Source organism: Meles meles, chromosome 5 (genome assembly GCF_922984935.1).
Source record: "Meles meles chromosome 5, mMelMel3.1 paternal haplotype, whole genome shotgun sequence".
NCBI lineage: Eukaryota > Metazoa > Chordata > Mammalia > Carnivora > Mustelidae > Meles > Meles meles.
Genome location: NC_060070.1, coordinates 22624664 through 22646804, shown reverse-complemented (window position 1 = coordinate 22646804; position 22141 = coordinate 22624664). Strand labels below are relative to the sequence as shown.

The window sequence follows — 22141 nt, the reverse complement described above, 5'->3', positions numbered from 1 at the left end:
CTGCAGCAGAAAGGTAACGAAATAAAAAGTGGTGGGGGTGAGGGGAGCGTAGGTAGTAGTAGTAGAAAGACATGGCGTGTGCTGAACATTATGAGTTTGTGGCTGCTGGAGTCTCGAATCTGAGAGATAGAGAATGGTGACAGGCATCAGCGAAGGATCAGGTGCTAGAGGTCCTTGCCTGCTATGCTGTGGGGACTGAGACTTTATCCTCCTGACACGGGGTGGCCAGAGTGCTGTTTCTTTTAGAACACTTGTAACGTTATTGAGGATTAGATTTGAGGCACGCAAGAATAAAGGTAGTTTTAGGGGTGCCTGGTTGGCTTAGCTGGTTAAGCGTCTGCCTTCAGCTCAGGTCACGGTCACAGGGTCCTGGGATCGAGTCCTGCATGGGGCTCCTTGCTCAGCGGGGAGCCTGCTTCTTCCTCTGCCTGCCACTCGCCCTGCTTGTACTCCTTCTCCCTGACAAATAAATAAATATATAAAATATATTTATATTTTATATATTTTATATATATAAAATAAATAAATAAAATCTTTAAAAAAAAGAAGAAAGAATAAAGGGAGCTATTGTATGTACTAATTCACTTTAGGTGTGATGAGAATTATTAGCCTGTTATACTTTAGATCATCGTTTTCATATAGCTTCTATAATATTTTGTTACTTTAGAAAGTTCAAAAAAAAATCTTCAGTATCAAAATGTTATAAACATGGCAGTTTTGGTTTTTTTTTTAAGATTTTATTTATTTATTTGACAGACAGACCACAGGCAGGCAGAGAGGCAGGCAGAGAGAGAGAGGGAGAAGCAGGCTCCCCACCGAGCAGGGAGCCTGATGTGGGGCTCGATCCCAGGACCCTGGGATCATGACCCGAGCCGAAGGCAGAGGCTTTAACCCACTGAGCCACCCAGGCGCCCCTAAACATGGCAGTTTTAATAACATTTAGTTCTTCTGGAAGTAGCTCATATTACATAAATAGAAACTTGTCATCATGGAAAATCTGTCAAATATAGAAGAGAAGAAGAAGAAAGGGAAGATCACTTGTATCAGCTCCACCTAAGTGCTCTGGATATTTTCTGTATCTTTGTCAGATCTCCGGGGTGTGTGTGTGTGTGTGTGTGTGTGTGTGTGTGTGTAGTCCAAATGGTACAACACAGACTAACAGCACCAAGCATCATGTTCGTTGATGTATGATGCCTTTGGTTAAATCCCCAGTACCCGCAGATACGCACACGCATAGCTGGCAAATGTTGTTGCTCTTGATTGAAACTTGTCATTCTATGGAAGTCTTGTATTCAGTTTAATATTTCTGTGTGTTTTTTCCCCAGCTCTGGGAGGTTTATGGAGACAGACGCTGTCTGCGAACATTTATTGGTAATACTCCTTTCCTCTCTGTCTATAATCTGTTTGGAAAGACTTTTTAAACTCATTGACCATAATGTTACTACACTGCTAATGAAGGGAAGTCTTCAAGGACTCGAACTGAGTCTTGAAGAGGAAGTCCTCCCACATAGACATATAGACAAAAAAAGAGAAAAGAGCAGAAGCGAAAGTGGTCTGAGAAAGCATGCTCTTTGGGGCAGCCGGGTATAATGCAGAATTGCCAGAGAGGGGACACGGTGGGAGGTGACTAGAGGGAACAGCAGCGTAACCGGGGGCAGAGCATGATGGACCTTTGGTGCCATCAGTGAGGAGTGGAGAATCTATGCAGAGGCCTTGGAAAGCCTGCCATTAAACTGCTTTTGAGGAAATTGACTTGGTCCGATCTGAAGTTTACAGAGATCACAGTGGTAGTATGAAGATGTTCTGGTAGGGCAGGCCTGCAGGCAGGGAGATGAATGACAGGGTTATGTCACTGGCCTGAATTAGAGACCATGAGAGCCTAGCCTAAAGCAGCTGATAGAGAGGAAGAGAACAATCAGGAGTTAAAATCAGCAGGACTTAGTCACTGGATGTGAGTGATAAGAGTGAAGCAGAAATCTAGGGTGACTCCCAGCTGGCTGGCTGAACAGGGATGCCATTGGCCATGAGAGGGGATATAAGACGATGACAACATGTCACTTGTTAAACCTGAACTGCCTTTGGAGTATGGAGATGCACATGTCCAGTGAGCAGTTAGCCGGGTGTTGAGCTTCGAAAAGAGGTTAGGAATCAGCAGCTAAAGCACACTAAAGAATAAGACTGAGCGAACTCCTTGAAGGAGGAAACAAGGCCAAAAAGAGAATAGCTTTGTGGCCAACTAGCCTTGTGGGTAGAGGATAGTTTACTGTCTTTGTGAGATTTCATGTGAAGGCTGGTTACGTTTCCAGATGTAACTGTGTACATGACTGAATTTTTGTGTGATTTGTAGTGGCTCGGTTTTTAGATTTAAGTGGGAGTCCATTCTGCATGCCTTGTTAGAATTGTGGGGCCTCGCTGAACAAATGCTACAAATGTAGCATCCTACAGGGAGACTCTCAGCTGCAGATGGGAACAAAATGCCTCTTATACATATAGTGGACTTGGTCTCCATCTTGTTCATATAGTGGACTTGGTCTCCATCTTGTACATATGGTGGACTTGGTCTCCATCTTGTTCATATGGTGGACTTGGTCTCCATCTTGTACATATGGTGGACTTGGTCTCCATCTTGTTCATATGGTGGACTTGGTCTCCATCTTGTACATATGGTGGACTTGGTCTCCATCTTGTTCATATGGTGGACTTGGTCTCCATCTTGTTCATATGGTGGACTTGGTCTCCATCTTGTTCATATGGTGGACTTGGTCTCCATCTTGTTCATATGGTGGACTTGGTCTCCATCTTGTACATATGGTGGACTTGGTCTCCATCTTGTTCATATGGTGCACTTGGTCTTCATCTTGTACGCATAATGGACTTGGTCTCCATAGTGGACAGATGGAGAAACTATCTAACCAGCAGATAGTTTTTCAGTGGAAAACGAAATTATCAGTTTTGGAAGAGGGGACTCTTTGCTGTAGAAAAGAATGCCTAATTACTGTCACACGTAGCCCAATTAGAATTCACTGGTGATGGCGGTCCAGGGCTGCTGTGTGTGGCTGACAATTCGTGCAACCCATATTCTGTCAGTCTTGGTCATGAGGGGTGGTAAAAAACAGGGAAGTTTCTGCTTTGATTTAGCCACATTTTATTCATCCCTGTAACTTTCAAAAGAGCAGCTTGGTCTGGCAGACTGGTTTCCAAGCAAAGCACCTTTAAGTTAATTTATTGTCAAGATGCTATCTTAAAACAAGATAGATGTTAATGTTAGATTCCAGAAGGCTTAGTCTCTTGAGGTTCTGAAGTCACTTCTCTGAAACTTGGTAACTTGATCACAGAAATCCGCAGGTATTGGAGAAGAGCTCTGATTCCATGAACTTTAGGATTGGGTCGCTTTGTTTCACTTAGTGAGTAATCTGGAGAACGAACCTCCCAAATGTCACTAGGCCCTCTCCTTTCATTGGCAATAATTGGTCTATTATGTTTCCTTAAATTCTTGGCTGCTTAGTCATCAATTATGTATACTGCATATTAAAAGATTTCTGTGACAAACTCTAAATGTTAGATCTTTTCTCTTGGCTCTTACCTAATGTTAGGCATCAGAATCACCTAGGGAGCTTTCTGAAGGAGAAATAAAAAACCACTTGCATTCCCAAGCCCACACCTACCATATTCTGCATCAGTAAGTTGGGATAGGATTCCAGAGATTCTGACTCACAGGGTGGCTTGCAAATGCTATTTCTCTCACGGTGTTTGTGTTTTAAGAAAAAATCCTTCCCCTCACCTCCATTTCTATTGTCCCTGCTTTAGGCCACAGCAAAGCCGTTAGGGACATCTGCTTTAATACTGCAGGGACGCAGTTCCTCAGCGCAGCTTATGACAGGTACCTTAAGCTCTGGGACACAGAGACAGGTAAGAACTTATTATACTAATGCCGGTACGCATTTATCTTACAAATTAGCACGTATAAACCATAGAACATTGAGCAGTCTTCCGTGGCAAAACGGTGCCTCTGAAGCTGCTCATTCTCGTATCATCGACTGTCAGCTAATACCATAAAATGTTCGTAAAGTTCAAACTCAGCTACATAAGTAGCTCTTTTAGTCTGAACCTTTGTTTCCATCAAATACAACTTATAAAGCGAACATCCTGATAGGCAAGCGAATTTGAAATCTTCCGTAGATGAGTTAATTATCTTCTTGTTCCCCTCCACCACCAAGGACACTGCATTGCACGTAGTAGAAGCACAATAAATGTCTGATGAACAGAATTAATTTAATTGCTCATATTGATTACAAAGTCTGTCTACAGACCCACGGGTCAGGTGGTTTAATGTATTCACAAACGTTAATTATTTTAGTACATTGTGGCTACTATAATTTTGCATAATTAGAGAATCATCTTTCATCTTACCAAGTTCTAAGGGTAAAGATAATAGCTAATATTTATCGAACACTTACTGTTTACCAGGCATTGTGCTAGGCACTTGTATCCAGCATCATATCCAATTCTTAAAATAGCCCTATAATTACTATTATTATTATAGATAAAGAGATTGAGGCTTAAAAGGGGAGCTTTTCCAGAGCCACACAGCTCATAAGTGGCTGAACTGATTTAAACCAACGTCTCTCTGATGCCAGAGCCCCTACGCTTACCCCACAGTGGTTCTCCACTCCGGCTCCAATCACTTTCTCTCTTCTGCAGTCGATGATCCAGATTTACTTTTGAAAAAAATATTTTTAATCATAAGGAATCTGTGAAAAGGAACATTAGAGTTTATAGTAAGGAACAAGCAGTCTGCCTTCTCCAAAATGTATTAAGCAAATGATCTCTAGATTTTAATCCCCAGGCTGTCTTTGAAGTGGTCAAATTTCTCTTCTCTACTTTAACTTGAGTCTTCGGTTTTAGGACAGTGTATATCAAGATTTACAAACCGAAAAGTGCCCTATTGTGTCAAATTTAATCCCGATGAAGATAAGCAAAATCTCTTTGTAGCTGGTATGTCTGATAAAAAGATTGTGCAGGTAAGTCTTTTTTACAGTATTTTTTAGTAAGATTCCTATAGTTTATGTTGTATTAAGGGGATGGAATAAGGAATGTTAACTTGTTTAGTGCTTGCTGCTAATGGTCAGAGATCTTTTTCTTCACTTTCCATAGTTCTGATCTTTATTTTCACATCTGCTCCACTTCTGTCTTGACCTTTTCTCTTGTTTGATCTACAGTGGGACATTCGAAGTGGGGAAATTGTGCAGGAGTATGACCGGCACTTGGGGGCTGTCAACACCATTGTTTTTGTTGACGAGAACAGGAGATTTGTGAGCACATCTGATGATAAGAGCCTAAGAGTTTGGGAATGGTGAGTTTTTGTCAGTAGAAGATCTGATTTATATAAGTATATCAGGCAATTTAAAAATCTGTAGCCAAAGAAAAGCCTGATAATAGGCAACCATGTGAATATTTCCACAACTATGATATCTGGCTTGCCAACCAAACTGTTTTAAACATTTAAGTACCCAGAATATGGAAATAAAAATTTAGACATGCTACATTTTCATAGTCTTTGGGCTAAAGGTTATATATTTTGAGCCTGAATCTAAAGGTTATATATTTTGAGCCATTTTTCTTGCATTGGTGAAAAGTTTATATTGTGTTGCCTTTCGTTGTTTATGAGGTACTTTTTCTTTGCAAAATGACTGATGAGATGTAGGCCCACAAATGTATAGACTCTGTTATTCACCATTGGGATTAAACATTAGACCCTGACCTCAGAGTCAACCCAAACAAAGAAAGAATACTTAAAAACTCTTAAGTTTTTAAATGTCTACATTATGATTATTCAGTATTGAAAATGGCCCCAGGTCATCACCCATTGTGTCCTGCCATTCGTAACACATAATGGTAAAAATCAAATGTTTTATTTGTAGTTTTACAAATGGTTAAAGTGGTAAGTTTTGCTTTCCTTGAGAGAGAAAGAAAAACTTTCCTAAAGTCAAGAAATACTAAAACTGGTTTCACTAAGTATCATAGATCGTGTTTTTTCATTTATTTATGAAGAAATGCATAAGAGTCTTTTTGTTCAAAGGAATGTTTGGATGGCGCCCAGCTCGTTTTTATAGTCTGTTATGAAACACAGCTCAGCCGTGGTTACAGCCTCGCAGGGCCTAAAAGTGTGACTTCCCACCCCGGAAGATGCTCTGCTTTAAGAAGTGGGAAGCCAAGAGGTTGCTTCTGAAACTGAGTCTCTCTGGGGAACTGAGCAGGTCCCTAACCCTCGTCAGGGAAATTTAGGTAATTGAAGGTTTTGTGTGATTGAACCACAGTTTGTCCCATGCTCAGCACCAGTAAACCCCTTCAAACTGCCCCCAGTCATGGAGAGCCAGCTGTACTCTATGTACAGTTTTAATGTCATCCTTAAAGTCCAAGATTTGAGACTGTCTCATAACTAAGATCTTTTTTACTTCAGAAATGATGTTACATGCTGAGAATCCCATACAGACCTCAAGTTTTTTATGAGCGTCTTACATTATTTGTACCATAGTCTGAAGCATAAACATATCCGTGTACTTGTTTTGTTTATATACAGTTTGATTATACTTAAACTTTCAGATGTTTCTATCTTCAGATGATATTTCAACTCCATTTTAAAATGTGGAGTAGTTTAAATGAAATTGGTAAATATTTAAATGAAGCACCAGTTACAGGGCTCTAAGAACACTTGCATGTGCTTTTGAAATTAGACATTGGTCAGCAAAATATGCAAAAAAAAAAAAGTACAGATCTTTCACCTTGGTTAAATTTATTCCCAAGTATTTTCTTGTTTTTTGAGGCTATTACAAATGGGATTGTTTTCTTAACAATCTAGAAATGCAACTGATTTTTTAATACTGAGTTTGTGTTCTGCAACTTCACTGAATCATTTATTGGTTCTAACAGTTTGTGTGTGTGTGTGAAATCATTAGGGTTTTCTATATATAATATGTCATTCGCAAACAGAGACAGTTTTACTTCTTTGTTATTTGGATGCCTTTTTCTTCTGGCCTGATTGCTCTGGCTAGGACACTCAGTACTACATTGACTAAAAGTAGTTAGAGCAGACATCCTTCCTGATCTTAGAGTAAAAGCTTTCAGCCGTTTACAGTTAAGTATGATGTTAGCTGTGGGCTTGTCACACGTGGCTGTGTTCCCCCATACCCAGTTTATTGAGACTTTTTATCATGAAAAGATACTGAATGTTGTCCATTTTTTGGAATTTTTTGAGATTATCGTATGATTTTTTTTATCATTCCCTTTGGTATTTCATTGATTTGTATATATTGAACCATCCTCACATCCCAAGGATAAATCCCACTTGATCATGTTATATGATTCCTCTAACGTACTGTGGAATTCAGTTTCCTAAAATTGTACTGAGTATTTTTGCACCTATATTCATTAGGGATGTTGGCCTATAGTTTTCTTTTCTTGTAGTGTATTTGTCTGGCTTTGGTACCTTATAAATGAGTTTGGAAATGTTCCCTCCTCTTCTGGTTTTGTTTTTTTTTGGCGGGGGGGGGAGAGTTTGAGAAGGATTACTATTCATTCTTCTTTAAATGTTTACTGTACCTCACCAATGAAGCCATCTGGTCCTGGGCATTTTTTGTTGTTTTTGATTACTGTTTCATTCTCCTTAGTCATCATTGGTCTGTTCAGATTTTCTATATCTTTATGAGTCTGTCTTGATAAGTTGCATGTTTCCGGGAATTTATTCATTTCTTCTAGGTTTTCTAATTTGTTGGTATATAATTGTTCATAGTAGTTTCTTGTGACCATTAGTGCTTCACTGTTATCAGTTGTAATGTCCCTTTCATTTCTGTTTTTATTTGAGTTTTTCTCTTTTTTTCTTAGTTTAGCTAAATGTTTATTAATTTTCTTTTTCAAAAAACCAGCTCTTAGTTTCATTGATCTTTTCTATTGTCTCTAGTCCCTATTTCATGTGTTTTCTCTCTGACATTTGTATTTTTTTTTTCTTTCTGCTAACTTGGGTCTTAGATTGTTCTTCTTTTCCTGGCTCTTTGAAGTGTAAAGTTAAGTTGTTTATTTGAGATCCTTCTTCTTTAATGTAGGTATTTATCAGTATAAACTTCTCACTGACTTTTGCTGCATCCCATAAGTTTTGGTATGTTGTGTTTCCGTTTTCATTTGTGTCAAGATAGGTTTTGATTTCCCTTTTGTTTTCATCTTTAACCCATGTTTTGTTTAGTAGTGTGTTGTTAATCTCCACATACTTGTACATTTTCCAGTTTTCTTGTAATTGATCTCCAGTTTCGTACCTTTGTGGCCAGAAAAGATGCTAGATATGATTTCAGTCTTAACTATATTAAAGATAGTCTTGTGGCATCATATATGATCTATCCTGGAGAATATTTCATGCGCACTTGAGAAGAATGTGTATTCTGCTCTGTTTGGTGGAATGTTCTGTATACATCAGTTAGGACCATCTGGTTTAATGTGTCATTTAAGTGCAATGTTTCCTTATTGATTTTCTGTCTGGATGCCCTGTCTGTTGTTGACAATGGCGTATGGATGTCCCCTGCTATTATTGTATTGCTGGCTCTCTATTTCTCCCTTCAAATCTGTTAACATTTGCTTTATGTGTGTAGGTGCTCTGATGTTGGGTGTATAAATACTTGTATTTGTTATATCTTCTTAATGAATTGATGGCCTTCTTTGTCCCTTACTGTAGTTTTTGACTTAAAGTCTATTTTGTTTGATACAAGCATAGCAACTACCCCAGCTTTTAGTTTCCATTTTCATGGGATGCGTTTTCCATCCTTTCACTATCAGTCCTTCAAACTGAAGTGAGTCTCTTATACACAGTATATAGTTGGGTCTTTTTTTTTTTTTCCATTCAACCAACTTGAGTCTTTTGTAAATTTAGTCCATTTACTTTGAGGTAATTATTGAGAGGTCTGGACTTTTACTAGTGCCATTTTGTTCATTGTGTTCTGGTTGTTTATAGTTCCTTTGTTCCTTTCTTTCTTCCTTTGTGATTTGATGATTTTTCTATAGTAGTGTGCTTTGATATCCTTCTGTTTCTCTTTTGTGTATCAATAGGTTTTTGCTTTGTGCATACCATGAGGCTTACATAAAACATGCAGGTCTTGCATTCTTAATCATATGGCTGGTTAGTTAGATGATGAAGGGTCTGGTGGGGAGAGAAGATAACTTGCACTCAGTTTGGTGAGTCAGAAGGAAACATGAGCATGAGTCTTGCTACAAAGCCAAATAGGAAGCAAAATCACCTCAGGATCCCTAGAGCTGACCTTTACCACATACATCCATCCCTGAAGGCGATTACTAGTGTTACTGGCAGCTTGCAGAAAGGGAGGCCCCGACCACCTGAGAGTGAACACTGACCCCAACAGTAGGAAAATTCTTATTACTAGGACCCTCAGATGGGTGATGTTTGCCAAACTTTCACACCCTATGCCTGCTAAGAGAAGCACAATGATACAAAAAGACAAACTAAGAGAAACTTGGTTTTCATAAATAATGCTAGATTATTAAGATTATTAGACAATTTTAAAGGAGAATAAGAGATTATCAATTAGATATTGAACAGCCTGGTATGCTAATTGGCTGGATTCATGAGATGTCATAGACATGTTTTTTTCCCAAAGGTATTTATTACATTAAAATATTTTTAGAAGGAAATTTGACAGATGTTAATCCTACTGTTTATCTTGTATCTTTAAAATTTCATAGGTTTTTTTTTTAAGATCTTATTTATTTATTTAACAAAGAGATTGCAAGTAGGCAGAGAGGCAGGCAGAAAGAGAGAGGGGGAAGCAGGCTCCCCACTGAGCAGAGAGCCTGATGCAGCCCTCCGATCCCGGGACCCTGAGATCATGATCTGAGCCGAAGGCAGAGGCTTTAACCCACTGAGCCACCCAGGTACCCTAAAATTTCACAGATTTTTATTAAGTTTTTTTTCCAAAGAGTTCATTTCCGGTTTGAAAATTATATGTAAGATATGTTACTAGCTTATTATACGGAATTAGTTTCTAATGAGAAAATAGTGTTGTGTTTATTAAATGTAACTATGCCTAGCAGACATTTTCACTAGCAGTTAACAATGTTCACAGAGTGTTCAGACCCATTTCTTGTTCTAGACCTCACTGTATCAAGTCCTTGAAATAAGGGATCTGCATATATTTTTTGTTTGTTTGTTTACTTTTAGGAAAACATTGAGTGATCTGAACCTAGACTCTGGTTAATGTAGACAGGCTCTACTGTTTTAATCTATGTTATTGATTATTATGGGCTAATAATTTTATATGAGGAGGAAAAAACAGTTGAACCTTTTTCAGACTGAGGTTCTTTTCAGTACATGTGGGTTATTTTGAATGTCACTTCTCATTGGTATTTTAGAGAGGAATAAAGGGTTGGAAATTTGATAAATGATACTGTTCCCCAGGTTACACCTAAAAATACTTTGTTCTAACCAAAGCCTCATAGAAGTTTTTTCTAATCATTTGCTTCTTCTGGATGGGTAGATAGACGGATAGAGAATATCCTTACGTGAAGGCAAATTATTATTATAATTATTGTTATTCTAACTAATCAAAGCTCTGGAACTTGAACCATACTTAGAAAGTGATAGTGCTGCTTGATATTCTGTTATTCAGCAGATTTCCACACGTTACTCTGTAAAAAATCATTTCTGGTCACTCATGAAAGCAACAAGACCAAGATCCTTCGGAATTATTAAAGAGATTTTTTTTTATCATGGAGAATATTAAAAACAAAAAGGCTTTTGGAACTTTTCACGGTTCTAGGTGACTAGTTTTGGATTTTTGTTGTCTTTGTTTTATTCTTTGTGTCACTCACATAAGAATTTCTTTAATGCACTTTTCTCCTGCACCATATACATGTAGAATAATAGAAGATGGCCAGGTGCCTGGGTACCGGGTACCCAGTCAAGGAAATCTCCCTTACCCATTCAGAAATCTCATTACTTCCAGATGGGCTCTGCCTGCCTGCAGATCCCTGTACAGCTTCGCCCACTATCCCCTTGCACTGCCGAAGCCTCTTTAACCCTCTCACCTGCTTGCAGAGTTAACAAGCGAAGGCTGACTGGCAGGTAAACTAAGAACACCTCCCTTCCTGTAGGCTTGCCTCAGATATCTTGCTGCTGCCTACCATGGTACATTTTTGGATGAGTTCATTGTCAAAGAACTTCAATCACAGACATTTTTTTTTTTTTTAAACATAAAGGCCAAAGTTTAAGTCAAATGGAGTTGGAAAACTAAGTCACTAACACTGTTATAATTATCATGGAAAGGCACTTGTGAAGTACAGGACTGGTAATAAGCAACAGGAGGCCATTTTGTGATTTTTTTCCTTCCCCCCAGGAAGTCCCATGAAAGGTTAATTAAATATATAATTTCAAGAATATCTCTTTAGTTTCAGAGAGAACGCTTCCAAAGGTACTTTTTTAGAAATTACTTAATTCTGAGAAGCTGGTTTTTTTTTTTAAATTTTAGGGACATCCCTGTGGATTTCAAGTATATAGCAGAGCCCAGTATGCACTCGATGCCTGCGGTGACTTTGTCTCCAAATGGTGAGTGAGTAGGTAGAATGTGGTTTTAAATGAGCCTCGAAGACAAAGTGTGATTTCTGTATTCAAAAGAACTTTGGCTGTTTCCTCCTAGGGGAAGTCTGTCACAGGGCCATACTTGTATAAGGAAACCTTTTTGATATTAAAAATAGTCGCTGGTTTTCGTCTGTGAGTCACCTCACCCATTCTCTTGTTTTTAAAAATAATAATAATAAGAAGAAGGAGGAGGAGAAACAGTGAACTGCAGCTAACACTGACTGAACATTCCATCTGAGGATCAGGGCTGTTTTGGTTTTTTTTTTTTTTTTTTTAATAATTCTCCTTCCAGCAAAATCGTGTTCAGTCATTTAGTGATTTTATTGTGAGCTCTTTTTCTTTCAGAGGATAGACAATTTTGATCTCGTTCCCCATAATAAGAATACTTTAGCAATTTACTATAAAAGATATTCTCAGGCAAAATAAAAAAGATAAATCCAGCTACCACTGTTTTCAGTTCAATAGTGCATCGCCTTCTAAGTACAAAGTACCTTATACTGCAGATATCCTGACAGTGTACTGACCGACTCAGCACTGTCCATGAGGATGTTGGGGTAGATGGTCTGATGTTTGGGCAGCACTGTCACCGAGGCCCCTGTTAACTCCCATAGCTCCTGTGAGTGTGGAGCAAGGAAGAGGCGGCAAGAAATCCTTTGCTCTTCCATCCAGGCATCTGCCACAGGCCGATCAGTGATCATTTTTGTCAAGCGCCCTGTGATTTTTATGAGAAGGGCGACCTAACCAGGTCTGATGTTGATAACCACCACGTTGTATACAGTCACATTTGTCTCTCTCCACCTTATGTAGTAGTTTTACACTCCCCGTTACAAATATCGTGCCCATCTTGAACAAGGCCATTTACCCTCTCAGACTGAATATTGTTAAGAGCATTCCCTTCGTTAATAAGTGTGCAAGTACGTCGGATGCGAGAAGATGCTACGGTTTGGGCTCTAGAGACTTTGGTGAATCTTGGGTAGATAAAAGTAGTTTGGCCTTTCAGGAACAGTTCCAGTAATTTTTTTAATCGTATCTCTTTTTTGGATGGTTTTATTTAATAATCCTAGGTTTTCTCACCTAGCATTAATCATTCCTTTTTCCATAATTAACACAGATAAGTCTCTTTTCCCCCATGGTTCTCTTGTCTTTGCTTACTCCTAAAATTAATTTCATTTCATAAAATTTTCTTTAGTTTTGTTAATGCTAAACTCAGAATTTCTGTATAATCTGATTCAAACAAAAAAGGCTTTTATATGAAGAGTGCTCAATGATATGGGATTTATCCGAGCGAAATCCATTACTTCTTTATATATAAATCCCTCTTGTCAGCAACAAATTTGTAACACTTTACAGCAGGTATGGTAAATTCGTTTTCCTATTATTATAAAGCTATTGGGAACAAAAGAATATTAATATCTGAACAGATTTAAAAAGTCTTTTCAGAATTTTCAGTCTTACTCTAACATGTCTCATTTATTGAATTTACAGGGAAATGGCTGGCGTGCCAATCAATGGACAACCAAATCTTAATTTTTGGAGCACAGAACAGATTTAGATTGAATAAGAAAAAAATTTTTAAGGGCCACATGGTAGCAGGTTATGCTTGTCAGGTGGACTTTTCACCAGACATGAGGTAAGTCTAAATTTTCTTTTATAATCTCATATTCAAATGTGATGACATAAACCAATGTCGTACAAATAGTGACAGTTTAAAAATCACTGTCCCATATGTAATCGCATGATTATGCAGATTGTCACAACGCCTGATGGAAAGACAAGTTATGAAAACTACATTTGGCTTTTTTAAGTTCTTCAGTGGGTCTCTTTATCTTGCTTAGTCCTGTGCCCTTCAACCACAGCAAAGTTCCTGTCCATACAGTCTATGCCATATTTTCTCTCTGCTTTTCTGTAATCACTATATGGCTGTGATCAAACACTGGCAGAATTAATTCTGTATTGCAGTGTTGACATTAAAAACTTCCTGCAGCTTTTCTGTGGTGAGACCTCAAATCCAGCTCTTGAGTCTTTCTAGGCTGCACTGTTTCCTAAAGCCCAGAGAAAGTCTCTCTATGAGTGAAACTCTGCATTCATTCCCTCATTCTTAACTAAAATATATAAGGAGAAGTAATCAGAAGTCTCTGTAACTTTGTATATTTAGGCTGGGAATTGTACCGTAAACTCCTGCCTCCAAGTTAGTCTTAGACATTTTCAGAAGTGTTGAAGCCAAAAAGTAATTATGAAGGTGGTTGAGTCCAACTACAGTAGAACAGGTGTCCCCGGACACTGTGTGAGGCCGGTTCCCCTGCACTGTTTCTGTCTAAAGAGTGATTAGATACTACTTCTGTTGTGGCCCCTGGGTTTCCCAGCCTTTCAGGTTAATACACTTTTAACTCAGAGATTGGTAGCTCGATGGGGAGAGTGTTTTCGGTAGAAGTTTTTTTTTTAAAAGAGTTTATTTATTTATTTGACAGATAGAGATCACAAGTAGGCAGAGAGGCAGACAGTGAGCGGGGAGTGGGAGGGAGTGTGGGGGGGTGGGGGAGCAGGCTCCCTGCTGAGCAGAGAGCCCGATGCAGGGCTTGATCCCAGGATCCTGAGACCACGACCTGACCCGAAGGCAGAGGCTTAACCCACTGAGCCACCCAGGCGCCCTTCAGTAGAAGTTTAAATCATAGACTGCTTTGTGCTCTACCTTATTATTCTCACTGAGCATTGTATGTTCACATTGACTTATTTACATTACCATGAAAAAGATGAACTCCCTGTTTCTTATCCACTTTGTCAGTTTAAGGTGAACTTAACAATTTAGTCAAAGTGAATTTAACAATTTGAATTTATTTCTCTTCCCATTCTAGCTATGTGATTTCAGGAGATGGCAATGGAAAATTGAACATCTGGGATTGGAAGACCACAAAACTCTACAGTCGATTTAAAGCTCATGATAAAGTGTGTATAGGGGCAGTGTGGCATCCTCATGAAACATCTAAAGTTATAACGTGTGGTTGGGATGGTCTCATTAAATTGTGGGATTAATGAGATTAATCCTTATCTAGGGTCATTTTTGATCCAATATCATATTTAACTGTATTTAATTATTAACTGTGTTGGATGACAATTTGATTTACAAATTATGACTTCCTTACATGGCCTTATGAAATTGACCCATTGTTTAAAAAAGTGTTTTTTTGGTAAATTTGGCTCATACAATTTCATTGGCAACTTCGTTTTGTTCTTTATAGATGTTATTTATACAGAAATGACCATTAGCTTTCATCGTGGTGAGTAGTAGGTGTTGGCAGGCAGTTTGGGTTTACCCCCTCTCCCCATCCTTGACATACCGAAAGGATCTCTTTGGGTTTGAGGAAGACTCCCTGGTGGACTGGGGGTTTTAAAGGAGGTAATATAATTAATGACAGATAATTCTGAAAGGCACCATGTTTACCTCTTCAACAAAAAGGGAAGTAGGAGTAGGGACGATGTAATTTAATGTAAATCTGAAAGAAGGTAAAACCACGCACAATTACTGTTCCCATTATTTTTGGTGGGTCAAGTTCAAATCTTTGGATTCAAGAGTTCTATTTTTTATGACATATATCGTATGTTTACTTGTAAAGTAACAATCTTCTCTGACTGCAGTGTTCCTCTAACTATTAAACAATGGAAAATAAACAGTCCAGAGTTTTTTCCTTGGCTTTCTTCTCAGTCAGTATAGACAGGACTATATGTAATCAGAGAATTATGTTATTTTTGAAAGTGAAACTCAAGAGAATTGAGTCAAGACTTTGAGTTTTATTTGTATTTACTATCTGTAAGGACCTGGCTACACTTCCAGAAATCAGGGTCTCCTAGGTCATCGATTCATAGATGTTACTACTGAAATACTCCTCATAGGAGATGGGGTATGAGGGCGTTGTCCAAAATGTCAACTTGTAATTTCTTTGAAGTGGTGTGTTTGATCTTTAAAATTATTCTGATTTTGCTTATGAATATATGCAACAGAACTTTTTAGGAGTAGAAAAATTTTTAACTTCTCTCCGAATCTTTGAATAAAATTGACACTCCAGGAAGATGGCTGTCGTTCCCCGATCTGAGAAGCAATAACGAGTTGGTTTAAAAAAAATAAAGTTTAAGAACTCGGTTTGTGAAATCCGGATAGCCTCTTGAATAGAGTAGCTAACAGCACTTTGGTTGACAAGCCATTTCTCCTGTTTTATTACAAATCTCTGTAAGATATGTGAATATTTGAATGTGCTTTGAAATATTACAGTACCATGCTTAAAAACGTTGGTTCATAGCTGCTCAGAGTGCTGACTTGGGAGACCAAAATCATGTTGAATGTTGATATCCTAAGGGCATTGGGCTCTCGAGAGCAATTCATGCTCCTTGTGCTTAAGAACTTCCATTTTCAAAAAATTAACTTTTAAAAAGGCCCCATATAGATGACCTGGCACTATGGCCACATATATATAAATTTCAAAGAAGATAGAAAAAGAGAATAAAAAATGGTAAGACATGTTATTTTGGGGCACACAGACACTCAAATACGAACACACTGCCCGGCCTCTGCCTTTGTGTATCTGCCAGCAAGAGTGGCTGCCCTTCCTGAAGAGGAAGGAATTCACCCAAGACCTTTTCTTTAGTCCCAAACCACTGGTTTTAACAAATGTGAATGATTCAATTGTGATGGGACAGAAAGAATTATACATTTAAACGATCTTGTTCAGCATCAGTATTGTATATGTTACGAATCATAATTTCTAAATCTGGGTTTATTTTATTGTGTTTTTGACTGTTTCTAAACTAAGTAACTGTATATAAAAGTTGTCTCTTTTTTTAAAAAAAAATCGTATTTTTAAATAAAGCATTTTTTCTAGAAAGTGTTACCAAAATTTTCATTCCTAGTCTTAAGTCTTAACTGTTGAGACAACAGCTTAAACCATCTGCAGATTTTAAAATGAGTCATTTTTATTTTATGGGGAGAAACGCTTTTAGAAGTGGGGATGATATATGAATATGGCATATTAATGGATTTATTCTAGTTAATATCAGAAATATGGGGCAGCGCGCTGACAGCACACAGATTAAGCCTAACACTTTCCGTATTTGTTCACTCAGTGGTGACACTGAGTTATGACTGCACCCATTTCAGAGTATACAAATGAGTGGCGTTCTTTTCCAGCTTAAAAAAAGTCTCAAGATTATGTTGTTATTGGAATTAAGTGGTCACCTTCTGGCCCCTTTTCCTCACTGCAACCTTTTGATCACACCGAGATTTCCCTCCTGAAGGTTAGCATAAAAGTGATGCTTTACTGAAAGTGTTAATCAAATAAATATTTAAATATTGAAGCAGAAGGTGGGAATATTTTGTCCTTATAAGGAGACAGTTTTAAAAGATAAGAAATAGGAAACAGTATCAAACAGGCACTTCTCGAAGTAAAAAAGTATAGAGTAATTCCTGACGATGCATTGTGAGGCTGGTTGATGTCCTTGCTGGCATATTTATAAATTACCAGAAGGAAAACAGTGATAGTGAAATATTAAACTCTTGAATGACAGCCGTTAAGGACTGCGGCACCACCGATGACTATAGAACGCTTTCCTGGAAGAACAGTGTTTCTCTGCAGACTGAGAACCATCTGCATGAGAATCACCTAGAGATGGTGTTGCTCGCTGAGATACAGAAGAGAAGAAGAGGGAGTTGGAAGAGCCATCACGAAATGAGGTATGAGGAAGGCATGTGCGAAGTGCCATCCAGTCAACGTGGGTTTCAGGGTGAGACCTAGGGAACGCCGATGCCGTGTGCCATCAAAGATGCATGTTTTCCACATACTGACATCTCTGAAATAGGGCTGTGTCTTAAAATCAGTGCTGCGTCATGGTTTCATTGGCAGCGTTCTCTCTTAGTGGATCATACAGTAACTGATGAAATACAGTAGAAACAAAGCAGGTGCTAGGGGACCTATGAAGAAGAGATGATCCAGTAGAAAGAAGGTTCTATCACAGCACGTGGCTCCAAATTCGTGAGAGCCCATGAATTTGCAGAGAACACCCATGTTCTCAAATGTTCTCCTTTTGATCAATGGGTAAATAAAACAAATGAACTAACAAAAGACTGCTATTGGGAAATATATTTATATTAATACATATTTGAATGTTTTCATTCACTGGGTCAAACTCAGCACTTTTAGCAAGGTCCCCAGTTGATGTGTACGCTAAGGATGAGAACCAGTGCTGCAGAGTCTGAGTTTGTCTTGAGTATTTCAGAAATGGCACTGTTTGGTACCGTGAGAGAAATTTTGTTAGCCAGACATAAATACACGCGTGTGTGCATGCATGTACATTTAGGTATGTGTATATATAAGCATGTGAAGATACGTATGTATATACATTTTGTATGTGTTCACAATCACTTTAATAATTGTGGAAACTGCTTTCTCAACCTAAACACTCATTTTATCTGGAACTTAAAGGAAAAAACAGTTGCAGCTTGCAACCAGAGTCCTTAGAGGGGCTTTATTTTAGTGACAAAAAAAGAACTCCTCTGCCTGTACAGTGTCCTGTAACTGCAACCACAATCTTTAGGGGAATTTTCTAGCCCCCCACATCCTATTCTTCACTCCTCAGCATTTGCGATCTGAGGGACTGACTCAAATCTCGAACATTTTTTAAGTACAGATTCCAGGATAGTGCTAATAGAAAATGTGAGCCATGTGTGTAATTTCTTTTCATGTGTACAATTTTTAACTTCCTAATGGCCACATTTTTAAAATGGGATATTAATTTTAATAATATATTTCATCTAATATAATATATGCAAAGTATTAGCTCAACATTCACTTATCTTTTTAAAAAGATCGATTTAGGGATGCCTGGGTGGCTCAGTCAGTGAAGCATCTGCCTTCAACTCAGGTCATGATCTCAGGGCCCTGGGATCAAGTCCTGCATCAGGGACTCCGCTTTTCCTTGCTCAGCAGGGACCCTGCTTCTCCCTCTGCCTGCCACTCTCCCTGTTTGTACTCTTGCCCTCTTTCCCTCTCTCTCTCTCTGGAAATAAAATCTTAAAAAATATATATATATTTATTTATTTTATTTTAGAGAGCGCAAGCTGGGAGGGAGGGCTAGAGGAAGGGGGGGAAAGAGAATCTTAAGCAGACTCCCCACTGAGATGGAGCCTAATGTGGGGCTTGATACCAAGATCCTGAGATCATAACCTGAGCTGAAATTAAGAGTCAGAAGCTTAACCAACTGAGTCACCCAGGTGCCCCTCAATTATTTGTTAAATACATACTTTACTTTCCTCATACTAAAGTCTTTGAAACCTGGTGTGTGTTTCACACATAACAGCAGGTCTCAATTAGACACTAAATATTCATCAGATAATTTTTACCTGTTTCATACTAAGTCGATGTACTGAGCCCAAGTTGTTGCAAATATATCAGAGCTTTCTAGTAATTGAATCAGGTAGATGTTTCTAAATTTAAGTTAATTAAAAGTAAACAATTTAAAATTCAGTTCCTCAGTCACATTAGCCACATCCGAAGTGCTCAGTAGCGACCTGCGGCTAATGGCTGCCATGTTACATGAAATGGGTCTAGCACCACTTTTTACACCCATGGCTCAAATATTCAACTAAACTGCTTTATCTTTGGAAAGGAATCAAAGGTTCAGACTACTCAAAATACATTAAGAATATAAATTTTTCTCTGCTTCATTTTGGGTAGTTTTCTCGGGTTTATCTTCCAGTTTGCTTTGCAATCTCTTCAGCTGTGTCTAATCTGCTGCTTAATCCATTAAATGTATTCCAGTGACTTTCCCTCTATGGAAGGTCTAGTTTTATAGATTTTTATATCTACCCGTTCTTCACATATCATTTTCTTAAGGTTTCTATATAGTCTTTCATGCCTTTAATCATTTTAAACAATTGATATTATACTTTAAGACTTGTTACATCAAGTGTGGGCTGAAAACCCCAGCGTTTACCTCATGGTGGGCTGCTACCTTGTCAGCTGTCATTTTTTATCAGGCGTTCATCTTAAGCAGGTCTTGCTTTTTCTTTTTCGAAGAAATCTTTGTAGCCTGAGTTGAAGAGTCCCTTCACAGTGGTTTTACATTTGTTTTTGCCATACACCCTTATGTTTCACTCCCTCAGTTTTTTATCTTCATTTCTCAGCTTACGGTTTTCCTCCCCATAAGATTAATATAAATTCAACTCTTCAAGCAGACCAGAGGTTTCAAATTCTCATGGGAAACTTTTAGTTCCTCCGAGAGCTGCAGCAAAGATAGGCTTTCTTGTGTTGGGGGATGGGAATGAGAGCAGTAGGGTTTTTTGTTTGTTTGTTTGTTTTGAGGGCAGTAGGTTTTTTTAGGGCTCTTGCACTGAGGTTGTGTAGCCCTCCCGGGGCCCACTGCGCAGGTGTCTCCATGCCAGTCCTTTCCGCCAACACAGCGTTATCTCTGGTGCTGTAGGCCTCTAGCACCACTGGTCCACTAACCCCCCTAGGACTCCTGCTGAGTAGGTTCCTGCTCTACCTGTCTGGGTCTAGGCTCCCTCTGAGCTTTGTATGTCTGAAGATTTTTCCCTCTTGGCATTCCGCCATACATATAAATGTATACGTACATGTGTGTGTGTCGTGCACACACATGCACAAACAGAAGGATCACCGCAGATATACACAATCTAGTATCTTCAGATAGTGTCACTTCATTAGGATATTCTGTAAACAGATGTATAAACCAGTACAGTCTGAAACACTCCGGTTTTTAGAACCCTGTGAGTTTAAGCATATTATCCGAAGAGGTACTTGGCCTGAGAGCACTTCATTTGACTGGAGAGCCATCATCACGAATTCATTCCTCTGTTATCCGGGCCTTTTCTTCTGAATAAGCACATCATTTGGATTCTTAAAAATTTATCCCAAGGCTTCTCTTCATAGCACACAAATCAAGAAATTACCCTGCCACTGTCTGAGCCTTCTCTAATCACAAAAATCTTAGAATAATGAGATTTTCAAGCTGGAAGAAACCTCAAAAATCAAACATTCCAATCTCAGATAAGCAAATAGGCCAATAAAGGTGATGATTTGCTCGATACCACACAGCTAGTCAGCGACAGCAGCAAAATCTTTCTCCTTTCTGTTCTGCCTCCTCCCCATAATCGACTTAGTTGTGGATTTTTTAAACTGTCAGCTTTGTGACATAATCTTTGTGGCTTCCAGCTTGCTCTCTCCAAGTGAGGTAGTTCAAAAGAAACACTCAGCTATTGAGACTGTGTTTCATCCTTTGGTAAAACAGAACCTAGTGAACGACATTTTCTTCATCTCTTCCATTAGAGTTGGGCCCCATCAGTGTGCCCATGGGAATGTTGTTTGTTTTAAGAAGCATTCGTTATTGTTTTTCCCCCAAAGATTTATTTATTTATTTGAGAGAGAGAGAGTGTGCGTGCACACACGCACACACACCCACTCGTACACACTGTGGGGTGGAGAAGAGGGAGAGGGAGAGAGAATCTCAAGCAGACTCCGTGCTGAGTGGGGAGTCTGTCGTGGGGTTTAATCCCATGACCCTAAGATCACAACCCTAGCTGAAACCAAGAGTTGGATGCTCAACTGACTGTGCCACTCAGATGCCCACAAAGCATTAATTTTAATGAAACGAGCACTTTTCCATTTAGTGTTAAAATGTGACAGTAAGCTCACTTGATTTATTTTCCTTAAGAACAGAAACATAATTAAAGAATTTCAGTATCTTCTAAATTTAGGCAGTTTAAGAATACATTGGATGGGGCGCCTGGGTGGCTCAGTGGGTTAAGCCTCTGCCTTCGGCTCTGGTCATGATCTCAGGGTCCTGGGATCGAGCCCTTTATCAGGTTCTCTGCTCAGCAGGGAGCCTGTTTCCCTCTCTCTCTCTGCCTGCCTCTCTGCCTACTTGGAATCTCTTTCTGTCAAATGGATAGATAAAATCTCTAAAAAAAAAAAAAGAATACATTGAATCTTTGGGTTATGATTTTATGTGGTAAGTCAAGTTCAAATACCTCTTTCAATAAGAAAAAGACATTTTTACATAAAATTAAATGTGTTTCTGAACTCACAAAGAAGCGGCAGTTGGCTAATACAAAAAGAATTATGTTATTGCTTCAAAGGCAAACATAAACTTATCTCCAGCTGAAAAGAACAATCATATTAATGGAGCCTGGAGGTATTGTTGTGTTGTCAAGAATAATAATGTTTTAATGAGGGCTTCACTTTTAATCTCACAAAATGCGATGATAAGGCATTTTATCCCTGGTGTTAACCAAAGCTTTGCAAAACCCAAACATGGAATACTTGGGAGTTACAGATCTTATACTGTATTTTCTGTATCTAAGATCGTATAGCCAAGGCAGACATGGCTTACATGAATAAATAACTTGGACTAAACACCATAAACTCATGAATTTACTTTTGTTCTACCCTAATATAGAGGGGTGAATTCTAACAGATATTTGCTCAACTTCTCCCTGACTTTCTTCATTTT

The 22141-nt window shown here is 38.6% G+C and overlaps 2 protein-coding genes across 4 annotated transcripts in view; one reads left to right on the top strand and one right to left on the bottom strand.

Moving 5' to 3' along the window:
- Positions 1-16493, top strand: part of CDC40 (cell division cycle 40) — a 54670-nt gene extending 38177 nt beyond the window's left edge. Inside the window, exons 9-15 of the mRNA XM_046004817.1 lie at positions 1326-1371; positions 3808-3909; positions 4906-5021; positions 5220-5353; positions 11523-11599; positions 13118-13262; positions 14485-16493. Coding sequence (XP_045860773.1) covers positions 1326-1371; positions 3808-3909; positions 4906-5021; positions 5220-5353; positions 11523-11599; positions 13118-13262; positions 14485-14662 — 798 coding nt within the window. The 3' untranslated portion in view covers positions 14663-16493. The remainder of the gene's footprint in view (positions 1-1325; positions 1372-3807; positions 3910-4905; positions 5022-5219; positions 5354-11522; positions 11600-13117; positions 13263-14484) is intronic.
- METTL24 (methyltransferase like 24) overlaps positions 1-22141 on the bottom strand; it is a 130816-nt gene that overhangs the window by 8326 nt on the left and 100349 nt on the right. The window contains exon 6 of one of the 3 annotated variants that reach the window (XR_006818303.1): positions 4653-4751. The exons of the other annotated variants lie outside the window; for them this stretch is intronic. The gene's annotated coding sequence lies outside the window, so the exon portion shown is untranslated. The remainder of the gene's footprint in view (positions 1-4652; positions 4752-22141) is intronic. 3 annotated transcript variants of the gene reach the window in all.